The sequence below is a fragment of the Mobula hypostoma genome, chromosome 1 (assembly GCF_963921235.1).
Source record: "Mobula hypostoma chromosome 1, sMobHyp1.1, whole genome shotgun sequence".
Lineage (NCBI taxonomy): Eukaryota > Metazoa > Chordata > Chondrichthyes > Myliobatiformes > Myliobatidae > Mobula > Mobula hypostoma.
The window spans coordinates 180,301,816-180,315,136 of NC_086097.1; the positions used below are offsets into that span (position 1 = coordinate 180,301,816).

General features: G+C 43.9%; 1 protein-coding gene across 1 annotated transcript in view; it reads right to left on the bottom strand.

Moving 5' to 3' along the window:
- The window catches only part of riok3 (RIO kinase 3 (yeast)), a 47,284-nt gene extending 33,965 nt beyond the window's left edge, over positions 1-13,319 (bottom strand). The window contains exons 1-4 of the mRNA XM_063060654.1: positions 13,081-13,319; positions 4,752-4,873; positions 1,562-1,704; positions 375-482 (exon numbers count right to left, since the gene is read on the bottom strand). Coding sequence (XP_062916724.1) covers positions 375-482; positions 1,562-1,704; positions 4,752-4,873; positions 13,081-13,125 — 418 coding nt within the window. The 5' untranslated portion in view covers positions 13,126-13,319. The remainder of the gene's footprint in view (positions 1-374; positions 483-1,561; positions 1,705-4,751; positions 4,874-13,080) is intronic.
- Positions 13,320-13,321: the final 2 nt, after the last annotated feature.

Here is a 13,321-nt window from a genome sequence, read left to right on the forward strand (position 1 = left end):
AAAAATCACTTGCTGATTTACAATATTAAAGTCTGCCGTATCGCTTTCTCTCCCCCCACCCCACCCCCGAGAATCATCAATGATATCTCTCTCTCTCTCTACCTCTCCTAAATTTCTGAGGACACACCCCACAAGGATCCTCTAACGCATTGCCCTCCCTGTTGCCATTTCTGCATTGTGGAACCCCAAAGGTAACATCCATCCTGTTATACAAAGACCCTTCAACCGATTCACTTTCCTTCCTGCCACGGACTCAATTGAGGCATCAACTTACCACTCTCCCTGGGCTTTAATATCAAATCATCTCATACCTACAGAGTACAAAAAGTTACAGCAGCTTTGTACACTTTGTCAGGTGCAGAACTGGACATTACCGAGTTTATAAGGATCGTGCCTTGTATCTTGCCAATCAACTTCATCTTCTGAGCTTTCACTATCTTCAAATGGATGCACCATTCGGTAATTCTCAAAGGAAATAGAAACTGAGTGGAAGCAGAAGACAAGAAAGTCAAGTTACTTGTAATTGATCTTACAAATCCAGACAGGAACAAAGGGTTAATGCACTTCAGAACAAACTTCTCTTAGTGGCTGTTGTTAATTTTAAGCAGAATACCAATTTACTGGAGAATTAATCTTATATTTATCCTCCTTGCCCTCTGTTAGTCAGTAGGCAGCTCCTGCTCCTCCTCTTCCCTCCATATTTTATACCGGCTACCTCACCTCTATCTTTTAGTCCAGATGAAATATGTCAACACAAAACTTTGACTGCTCATTTCCCTCCATAAATGCTGCCTGACCCACTAAGATCCTCCAGTATTTTGTGTTGTTCCAGACTTTAGCATCTGCAGTCCTATATCTTCCAACTTTCATTTAACTTTATATAACATCGGAAGGTCATATTTTATTATTATTTTATTCAGCACAGTAACAGGCCCTTCCGGCCCAATGATCCTATGCCGCCCCATTACACCCACGTGACAAATTCACTGTGCCACATACCTCCATGGCCTTGCACTTTATTTGTCGATAAGTATTTTCCCTGTAATTGCAACACTATATTTTGCATCCTGTTTTGCCTTCCCTTTGTACTACCCTGACGTACTTGCGTACGGAACGATTTATGTGCTCAAACTGCAAACAAGTCTCAGTACATGTGACAATAGTAAAGCAATTAACAATTAAAGAAACCTTGGTGAAAAACATAGGTTTTAGCAGTGGTCTTAAAGATGACAGAAGGGGCAGTGAAGATTCGGAAGTGAATTTCAGAGTTTGGGATCCAGCAGCCCAAAACCAAGATGAATCAGTTAGGAATATACCAGCAAGTGTCAGTTCTGTGACTTTTAAAGTGGACTCCAGTACCCAGTAAGGACATGAAAGTCATAATGTACAGTTGAGGCAGCTGTACTTACAGAAAGTGGCTCCTGTGGAGCAAAACAATGAATATGCCAACCAATGGTGATGTGCTCCAAGCTCAGCCATTCAAAAGGGGTTAAGCTGCCATGATCAAGGGCTGTACACGCAACACACAAGGTGACAACAGAACGCATGCTGGGACGCTTACCTTTGCTGTCGCCATTCAACTTATTTTCTTCTCGGCGAAGCTGTGCGTCATATTCCCGGTCAAATTCCATCTGCAGCATCTGTGCCAAGAGGAAGTCACTGGAGGTCTCCGTGCCCTCTCCAATAAGAGCTGCTGTGTCAATGCTACACACACAACAAAACTGAGTGACTTTCCTCCCACTAAAGTTGACAACCTGCTACATACATTTAATTAGAAGATAGAACAATACAACGCAGGAACAGGCCCTTTGGCCTGCCTAGCCAATGCTGAATTAAACTAATTCTTTCTGCTTGCACATAATCCCCATCCCTCCATTCCCCACATGTTCCTGTGACTGTCTAAAAGCCTTTTAAACATCAGCTTGTTCTAGGCTCCCTCCACTATCCTGCTCCGCCCACTTCCTTTAAACTGAACCCCTCCCCCCCCGCTTTAAATGTATGCCCTCTAGTTACGGAGAAGCAATCTATAGATGTACGATGAAGAGCATTCTGACTGGTAGGAAGCCTCCAATCGACAGGATCGCAAGAGGCTGCATAGGGTTGTAGACTCAGGCAGGTCCATCACAGACAACTGCAGTCGAGGGCATCATCACAATGTGATGCCTTAAGAAGGCAGCATCCGTCAATAAAGACCCTCATCATCTAGGCCATGTCCTCTTCTCATTAATGACATAAAGAGAAGGTACAGGAGGATGAAAATTGTGAATGGTTCATGACCACAACTTCATTGCTCCTGTTTTTTTTGCTACCATTTATTTTGTAATTTATAGTAATTTGTATGTCTTGCCTTACACTGCAGCCACAAAATAACACATTCCAAGTCATATAAGACAGTGATAATTAACCTGATTCTGTCTACCCTGTCTATGCCTCTCAATTTTACAAACCTCCATTGAATCAGCCTCCGATTCGCCAAAGAAAACCCAAGTTTGATCAAGGTCCCTTTATAGCCAATACTCTATAACCTAGACTGCACCCTCTCCAAACCTCTACATCCATCCTGTAATGGGACAACAAGTACTGAATGTAATAGTTCAAGTGTGCCTAACTAAAGGTTTATATTTCCAGACCTTTATGCTCACTGCCAATTGTGGGATCTTTAATGAATAATAACATCTCAAATATTTCAGTGTCGGCAGAGTCAATAATGGAATTAGATCGGGTGAATACAGAGGTTTCAAACAGGATTCTGAAGAGATGGAGAAGTGAGGAGATTCAAGAAGGTAATTCCGGAGGTTATGACAAAAACAAGTGGGAATAAACAGACCTCTCTCAGGTGTACCTACTGAGATACCACAGAGATCAGAGCTTGGACCAGCTGTTGACAGTCTACAGCAATGATTTGGCTGAAGCGACCAAATGGCATCTTTTCTCGTTTGTTGACAACACTAGACTAGACGGGCAAGTGCAAAGTGAGGAGGATGCAGAGAGGCTTCGAGGTGGGGCGAGTACAAACTATGGGAGATATAAATATGGGAAATCAATATGATGTAGAAAAATAAGGCATCCATTTCAGTGCATGGAACAGAAAAGCAGAATAAAGTTTACAGGTGGCATATTGGGAAGTGTAAACATTCAAAGAGACATTTACTTAGACACAATTCATTGGAAGTTGCAGTTACAAAGGCAAATAGTACAATCGTCTTTATCATAAAAAGCTTTGAGAACACGATAAAGATAATGTACTGAAAACCACATTGGAGTAACCTGAATAATTTTGGTTTGTTTACCAAAGGGATAGACTTGCCCATTGGGGGAGAGTAAAGAACTAGTTCCTAGGTTTGCAGCTTGCAGGATAAGGAGGGTTAGTGTACACTAGGCTTGTGTGGAAAAGAGAATCTCTCATTGACACTATCACCATTTGAATGAAGGGGGGAATGGTTGCCCTGGCAGAGGAACCTTAAACTTCTTCACCCTGATCATGGTAAATCTTTGGGATACTCTCTCCAAAAGGCTGTAGAGATTCACTCACTGAGGTCAGTCGAGCAGAGATTGATGGATTTCTGAACATGGAGAAATAAGGAATACGTGGAAGACGTAGGGGAGAAGAATCAGCCATGATCTCAATGAATGGTATAGTTGGTTCAAAGGAACAAATAGACTACACCTTCCCTAATTCGTCTCACAGAAATCCCAGGATTAACCTCTCAACCACACAGCATCAGTGAGAATGACAACGGTCTTTGATTATTGATCTTGTCATCGGGATCAATTGTTCAAAGCCTGGCCATCACCTCCCAGCCAATTGTTTGAATTTAAAGTTGCTGCTCTCCTTGAAATTAAATGCACTAAATAATTGATCGTTTCCCATGAGCAACTTGTAGAACATCCCGTCACTCAGATTCAGATTTATTTATCACATGTATATCAAACATACACTGTAATGCATCACTTGCATTAGCCACCTACACACCCAAGGATGTCCTGGCCGCAGCCCACAAATGTCACCATGCATTCCAGCACCAAGATGGCATGCTAATGATAGAAACATAGAAAATAGGTGCAGGAGTAGGCCATTTGGCCCTTCGAGCCTGCACCGCCATTCAGTATGATCATGGTTGATCATCCAACTCAGAACCCTGTACCACCCTTCCCTTCATACCCCCTGATCCCTTTAGCCACAAGGGCCATATCTAACTCCCTCTTAAATATAGCCAGTGAACTGGCCTCAACTGTTTCCTGTGGCAGAGAATTCCACAGATTCACCACTCTCTGTGTGAAGAAGTTTTTCCTAATCTCGGTCCTAAAAGGCTTCTCCTTTATCCTTAAACTGTAACCCCTCATTCTGGACTTCCCTAACATCGGGAACAATCTTCTTGCATCTAGTCTGTCCAATCCCTTTAGGATTTTATACGTTTCAATAAGATCCCCTCTCAATCTTCTAAATTCCAACGAGTATAAGCCTAGTCGATCCAGTCTTTCATCATATGAAAGTCCTGCCATCCCAGGAATCAATCTGGTGAATCTTCTTTGTACTCCCTGTATGGCAAGGATGCCTTCCTCAGATTAGGGGACCAAAACTGCACACAATACTCCAGGTGTGGTCTCACCAAGGCCTTGTACAACTGCAGTAGAACCTCCCTGTTCCTGTACTCGAACCCTCTTGCTGTGAATGCCAGCATACCATTCACCTTTTTCACCGCCTGCTGTACCTGCATGCCCACTTTCAATGACTGGTGTTCAGCACTCACCCAATGACATGAGGAAAAGCTGCATTCTGTTCCTGTTGCTGTAGTTCTTTAGCAAGCTCCTCACTCATTACATCAGAAAGGGAGCAGGGTGTAATAGTGGTAGGTGGTGCTCCCCATGGACACTGCAGAGACAAATTCAAAGTATGAAAATAGTTACCTTAGAAACCAAGTTCTAAACAGAGCTGAAACAACTGGATTAATGCAAGCTCCTCCTTTCTGAGCTGTGCAAGAGGAAAACTGGTTATGTGATCACTTTCGTAACATGCCTCTGATTATTTTAAAGGGCTTCCCGCAACACAAATATTATTTTGATTACTTACATGCCAAATGATCCCAGGAATGAAAGGGTTAATGTAGGAGCAGAATTTGATGGCTCTAGGTCTATTCCGACTGGAGCTTAGAAGAATGAGGACAGATCTCATTGAAACCTACTGTATACTGAAAGGCTTAGGCAGAGAGGATGTTTCCAACAGAGAGTTATTCTAAAATCAGAGGGCACAGAGTCCCCTTTAGAACAGAGATGAGGAGGAATTTCTTTAGCCAGAGAGTGGTGAATGTGTGGAATTCATTACCACAGATGGCTGTGGAGGCCAAGTCATTGTGTCAAATAGTAGGGGACTGAGGGTCTAGTGAGATGGAGGAACTGAGGGAAATACATGTTAGTAGGGAAGTGGTGTTAGGTAAATTGAAGGGATTAAAGGCAGATAAATCCCCAGGGCCAGATGGTCTGCATCCTAGAGTGCTTAAGGAAATAGCCCAAGAAATAGTGGATGCATTAGTGATAATTTTTCAAAACTCTTTAGATTCTGGACGAGTTCCTGAGGATTGGAGGGTGACTAATGTAACCCCACTTTTTAAAAAAGGAGGGAAAGAAACTGGGGAATTATAGACCGGTTAGCCTAACTTCAGTGGTGGGGAAACTGCTAGAGTCAGTTATCAAAGATGTGATAACAGCACATTTGGAAAGCGGTGAAATCATCGGACAAAGTCAGCATGGATTTGTGAAAGGAAAATCATGTCTGACGAATCTCATAGAATTTTTTGAGGATGTAACTAGTAGAGTGGATAGGGGAGAACCAGTGGATGTGGTATATTTGGATTTTCAAAAGGCTTTTGACAAGATCCCACACAGGAGATTAGTGTGCAAACTTAAAGCACACGGTATTGGGGATAAGGTATTGATGTGGATAGAGAATTGGTTGGCAGACAGGAAGCAAAGAGTGGGAATAAACGGGACCTTTTGAGAATGGCAGGCAGTGACTAGTGGGGTGCCGCAAGGCTCAGTGCTGGGACCCCAGTTGTTTACAATATATATTAATGACTTGGATGAGGGAATTAAATGCAGCATCTCCAAGTCTGTGGAGGACATGAAGCTGGGCGGCAGTGTTAGCTGTGAGGAGGATGCTAAGAGGATGCAGGGTGACTTGGATAGGTTAGGTGAGTGGGCAAATTCATGGCAGATGCAATTTAATGTGGATAAATGTGAGGTTATCCACTTTGGTGGCAAAAACAGGAAAACAGATTATTATCTGAATGGTGGCCGATTAGGAAAAGGGGAGGTGCAACGAGACCTGGGTGTCATTATACACCAGTTATTGAAAGTGGGCATGCAGGTACAGCAGGCGGTGAAAAGGGCGAATGGTATGCTGGCATTTATAGCAAGAGGATTCGAGTACAGGAGCAGGGAGGTTCTACTGCAGTTGTACAAGGCCTTGGTGAGACCACACCTGGAGTATTGTGTGCAGTTTTGGTCCCCTAATCTGAGGAAAGACATCCTTGCCATACAGGGAGTACAAAGAAGGTTCACCAGATTGATTCCTGGGATGGCAGGACTTTCATATGATGAAAGACTGGATGAACTAGGCTTATACTCCTTGGAATTTAGAAGATTGAGGGGGGAATCTTATTGAAACGTATAAAATCCTAAAGGGATTGGACAGGCTAGATGCAGGAAGATTGTTCCCGATGTTGGGGAAGTCCAGAACGAAGGGTCACAGTTTGAGGATAAAGGGGAAGCCTTTTAGGATCGAGATTAGGAAAAACTTCTTCACACAGAGAGTGGTGAATCTGTGGAATTCTCTGCCACAGGAAACAGTTGAGGCCAGTTCATTGGTTATACTTAAGAGGGAGTTAGATATGGCCCTTGTGGCTAAAGGGATCGGGGGTATGGAGGGAAGTGTTGTACAGGGTTCTGAGTTGGATGATCAACCATGATCATACTGAATGGCGGTGCAGGCTCAAAGGGCCGAATGGCCTACTCCTGCACCTATTTTCTATGTTTCTATGTCATATTTAAAGCAGAGGTTGACAGATTCTTGATTAGTAATGGTGTCAAAGGTTACAGGGAGAAGGCAGAAGAATGGGGATTGAGAGGGAAAATAAATTATCCATGATTGAATGATGGAGCAGACTTGATGGGCCAAATGGACTAATTCTGCTCCTATGGCTCATGGTCAAGATTCTTCATCTGGACTGTTGAAGAGTTTCACTGTCCATTACCCTCCAGAGATTCTGCCTGTCTCGCTGAGTTCCTCCAGCATCTTGTTTGTTGCTGGAAGCCAGCATGACCTGATAGAATGACATGTCTCCTTTTGACATAATGAGTCAGTATGTCAGGTATACACAAGAATGTTTCTGTAGAGCAGTGCAGTCACCAGCACCCCTTTATCAAAATTACAACAAGAATTAGGTACCAGACCACAAGGTCCTGGGCAAAAGCTGGAAATTCTAAATAACTGAATAGTTTGACCAAATAGTTATCTTGTGTTACTATTGATTTAATGTCCATTGAGGCAACGATAAAAATTAACACCAATGTATCTGTAAGTGACCCATACCCGGTGAACATTGTGACATCTTTGCACGACCCACCAACAGCCTGATTTTACCACATACTTACCGAGCAGAACCAGAGGGAATAAGTGGCAAACCAGACTGCAACACAATTTGACATCCTCGAATCTACTGGATCCCCAGCAGGGGAGGGGGATTTATACGATGAGAAACTGTGGGCAAGACCTTAATAATATTGAGGTAATTTGGATAGGATGTTCACAAAAAGTAAAATTTAATAAAAGTATGCGGTGAGACAGCTGTGTTGGCCACAGTAAACTCTGGGACTGCCCCAGCTATTTCAAATAAGTGCCCCCAGTTACAGGATGGACCAGATTTTATCGAATAAGTTAGCAGAGGCTTTCATTCCAAAATATGAGAGCTAGTAGAGTCAGAAATGCCACCGCACCCACACTGACATGGTAGCAGAGTGGACAGTGTAACACATTACAGAGCCAACAATCTGGGTTCAATTCTGACAATATCTGCAAGGAGTTTGTACATTCTCCCATGACCATGCAGGAACAGGCAGAAGACCCCTGTCACAAAGTCAACAATATTAGGCCCAACGGCAAAAGGCATTTCTGCCTTACATCATTCTGCAACCACTTGGCACAAAAGTATAGAAACATAGAAAATAGGTGCAGGAGTAGGCCATTCGGCCCTTTGAGCCTGCACCGCCATTTATTATGATCATGGCTGATCATCCAACTCAGAACCCCGCCCCAGCCTTCCCTCCATACCCCCTGACCCCTGTAGCCACAAGGGCCATATCTAACTCCCTCTTAAACATAGCCAATGAACTGGCCTCAACAGTTTGCTGTGGCAGAGAATTCCACAGATTCACCACTCTCTGTGTGAAGAAGTTTTTCCTAATCTCGGTCCTAAAAGGCTTCCCCTCTATCCTCAAACTGTGACCCCTCGTTCTGGACTTCCCCAACATCGGGAACAATCTTCCTGCATCTAGCCTGTCCAATCCCTTTAGGATCTTATACGTTTCAATCAGATCCCCCCTCAATCTTCTAAATTCCAACGAGTACAAGCCCAGTTCATCCAGTCTTTCTTCATATGAAAGTCCTGCCATCCCAGGAATCAATCTGGTGAACCTTCTTTGTACTCCCTCTGTGGCAAAGATGTCTTTCCTCAGATTAGGGGACCAAAACTGCACACAATACTCCAGGTGTGGTCTCACCAAGGCCTTGTACAACTACAGTAGTACCTCCCTGCTCCTGTACTCGAATCCTCTCGCTATAAATGCCAGCATACCATTCGCCTTTTTCACCGCCTGCTGTACCTACATGCCCACTTTCAATGACTGGTGTATAATGACGCCCAGGTCTCGTTGCACCTCCCCTTTTCCTAATCGGCCACCATTCAGATAATAATCTGTTTTCCTATTTTTGCCACCAAAGTGGATAACTTCACATTTATCCACATTAAATTGCATCTGCCATGAGTTTGCCCACTCACCCAACCTATCCAAGTCACCCTGCATCCTCTCAGCATCCTCCTCACTGCTAACACTGCCACCCAGCTTCGTGTCATCCGCAAACTTGGAGATGCTGCATTTAATTCCCTCATCCAAGTCATTAATATATATTGTAAACAACTGGGGTCCCAGCACTGAGCCTTGCGGTACCCCACTAGTCACCGCCTGCCATTCTGAAAAGGTCCCGTTTATTCCCACTCTTTGCTTCCTGTCTGCTAACCAGTTCTCCACCCACACCAATACCTTACCCCCAAAACCGTGTGCTTTAAGTTTGCACACTAATCTCCTGTGTGGGACCTTGTCAAAAGCCTTTTGAAAATCCAAATATACCACATCCACTGGTTCTCCCCTATCCACTCTACTAGTTACATCCTCAAAAAATTCTATGAGATTCGTCAGACATGATTTTCCTTTCACAAATCCATGCTGACTTTGTCCGATCATTTCACCGCTTTCCAAATGTGCTGTTATCACATCCTTGATAACTGACTCCAGCAGTTTCCCCACCACCGACGTTAGGCTAACCGGTCTATAATTCCCCGGTTTCTCTCTCCCTCCTTTTTTAAAAAGTGGGGTTACATTAGCCACCCTCCAATCCTCAGGAACTAGTCCAGAATCTAACGAGTTTTGAAAAATTATCACAAATGCATCCACTATTTCTTGGGCTACTTCCTTAAGCACTCTAGGATGCAGACCATCTGGCCCTGGGGATTTATCTGCCTTCAATCCCTTCAATTTACCCAACACCACTTCCCTACTAACATGTATTTCACTCAGTTCCTCCATCTCACTGGACCCTCTGTCCCTTACTATTTCTGGAAGATTATTTATGTCCTCCTTAGTGAAGACAGAACCAAAGTAATTATTCAATTGGTCTGCCAGACAGAACCAAAGTAATTATTCAATTGGTCTGCCATTCACACTTTTAGATTTGATTTACCAGATAATTATGTGCTCAACATCCACCAAATAAGTAGGCAGCCATCCAGTCCTTGACAACAATCACACTGTAGAATCTGCCACTGAGTTAAGTTACCATCATAAGGTTGAACATCCAACATTGGATCGTGAGCAACACCAGCAGGGCAGCAGCTGGCACCGAAGGGCATCGCTCAGCACTGGAGATAGCCACTTGTCCTAACAGGTCGGCAAGTCTTGCAGACTATATATCTGTCTGTAGTTTGGACATATGTAAAAAAATCCCTTGGGACAGAGTAAGCGTAAGAGCAGGGGAAATCCCTCACTGTTCCAGTCAGAAACATTGCTCAACCTATAAAGAAATAATTTAGCTTGTCATTTACCACCAACATGTTAAGGGAATTTGTACCAAAACTGGCTGTCACATGCCCTACAGCTCTGACAAAATTGTTCAAAGGACAATTCATTGACTGTTGGGCAATTAATACACATTGGAACAATACTCAATAAATTTAACAAACTTCCTTCAACTACTCATTCACCTCATCCTTTCAGAAAGATGCTGAACAATTAAGCTACAGTATTAACAAACAATCTCCAAGGAGTGCAGTGGTCAGGCAGCATTTGTGGGGAAAGCAATTGTCAACATTTCATATTGAGGACAGAGTGGTGAGGACTGGTGCAGGGCTTCCACCTGACAGATTTTTTGTTGCTGCATATTCCAGTGAATGCAGTCTCTTATGTCTCCAAGATACAGTATTACCCTTGTATAAGAACAACCCTGTAGCAAAAAATAGAAAAATAACTCCTTGTGGACAAGATTGAAAATCCATTTAAGAATAACAGGACAAGATTTAAAAGCAATACTTATTCATTCAGTATTGGGGATCTGGATATTGTTGAGAAGGCCAGCAATTTCGACACATTCCTAAACAGCTTTGAGTTGACTAGCATGGCCATTTTTCAAAATCAGATTTAATATCACTGACATATGTTGTGAAATTTCTTGTTTTGTGGCGGTACATTGCAATAAATAATAATTACAATAAGTATAATTAAAAATTAAATAAGCAGTGCAAGTAAGAGGGGAAAATACTGAGCTTTTGTTCATGGATTTTCTTCAGCCATTCAGGAATCTGATGGTTGAGGGAAGATGATGTTCTTGAAACACTGAGTGTGGGGCTTCAGGCTTCTGTACGTCCTCCTTGATGGTAATGATGAGAAGAGGGCATGTCCTGAGTGATGGGGCTCCTTAATGATGGCTGCTACCTTTCTGAAGTATCACCTTCTGAAGGATGCTGGAGAGGCTAGTGTTCACGATGGAGCTGACAGAATTTACAACTCCCTGCAGCTTTTTTCCGAATTTGTGCAGTGGCCCCCTCCATACCCCAGAGTGATACGACCAGTTAGAATGCTCTCTGCAGTACAAATTTGGAAATTTGCAAATATCTTTGGTGCCATGCCAATTCTCCTCAAACTCCTAATGAAAATAAAAGAAATATAGATGCTGTTGTGCCTTCTTTGTAATTGCATCAGTATGTTGGGCACAGAACAGATCATCAGAGATAATGACATGCAGGAACTGCTCACCCTTTCCACTTCTGATTCTTCAGTGAGGATTAGCGTGTGTTCAGAGGGCATTAGAGGAGTTACATAAAAGTCATAAAGGCCAAGGAGTAACAAATATATAGAACGTAAACCAGTACCGCACAGGAACAGGCCCTCAGCCTACCTTGTTTGTACTGACCATGATACTAATCCAAAATAATCCCAGCTGCCTGCACATGATCCCTATTCCTCCATTCACTGCCTGTTCATGCATCCGTCTAAAAGACTTTTAAACACCACTACCTTAACTGCTTTTACCACCACCCTGGCAGCCTATTCCAGGCACTCACTGTTCTTTTAAACTTTTCCCCTCACCTTAAAGTTATGTGTTCTAGTATTTGACATTTCTACCCTATCTGTGCCTTTCAGTTTTAGAAGCTAGGTCTCCCCTCATCTTTGATATTCCAAAGAAAACAATCCAAGTTTGTCCAACCTTATAGCTTAAACATTCCAATCCAGACAGCACCTTGATGAATCTCTTATAAATCCCTGCACCCTATCCAAACCTCCATATCCTTCCTATGATGTAGGGACCAGAACCATACACAGTAATCCAAATGAGGCCTAACCAAAGTTTAGTACAGCTGAATCACACACTCAACACCTCAAACGATGAAGGCAAGCATGCTGTATCCATTAGTTACCACTGCTACTTGTGTTGCCACTTTCAAGGAACTAGTAGTCATGACCACAAGATCCCTCTGTACATCATTGCTAAGGATGTACTGTACATTTGACCTTCCAAAGTGCAATACCTCACACTTGACCAAACTAAACTACATCCACCATTTATTTCTTTACCCACATTTCCAATTGGACTATACCCTACTAAATCCTTAGACAGCCGTCCTCACTATCCACAACAATGCCAGTTTTTCATTACTGAAAAAGTCATTTCATCACTGATTCTTGAGGAACACTACTGACCACGGACCCCATGCAGTGTAACAAGTGTGACACCTGCCTCTACAGCTCCTCCCTCACCACCACTGAGGGCCCCAAACAGTCCTTCCAGGTGAGGCGACACTTCGCCTGTGAGGCTGTTCGGATCATCCACTATAACCGGTGCGACCTCCTGTAGATCGGGAGACGGCTCCGCAGAGGTCAAGCAGCATCTACATTTCAGATCTAGTTCCTTCATCAGGTCTGGGAAATGTGCTGCTCCGGTTTTCCAGCATCTGGCAACTGATCTCTTCACCTGAACTCATATATCTTGATTGGGTAACTCAAATGCGCAGGTTCTTTCGTGTGGGAAGACTGGTCAGGCTGTATTTGCTGGAGCCTAGACGAGTGAGAGAGGACCTGATTGAACCACGGACGACCCCTAACAGGGTGGGCGTGAAGCAGATGTTACCTTATAGAATAATTTAACACTACACGCTGTGACGCTCCCTCAGCACCACCGGTCTTACAGTGCGGCCCTCCATCGGTACTACCCCCTCCATCGCGCCGCACTGCCTCGGTACTGTACCGGGCCGTTACCTTCTCCCTCCAGGGTTGTGCGGCCGCTGCCAGGCCGGGCTCCATTCTCCGCAGCTGGCTGAAACTCAGTCCTTCCCACGAGTCGGGGAGGGCAAAGCCGGAGCTTCGGGCCTTCACCGAGGCCAGGTCCGACAGTCGGGACCGGGGGAGATTACGGATATTTCCTGGAGACCGGGGTCCGGGCTCGGAGACCAAGACGTTACCCGGAGGTAACGAGACCCGCCCAGGAAAACAGCCGGCG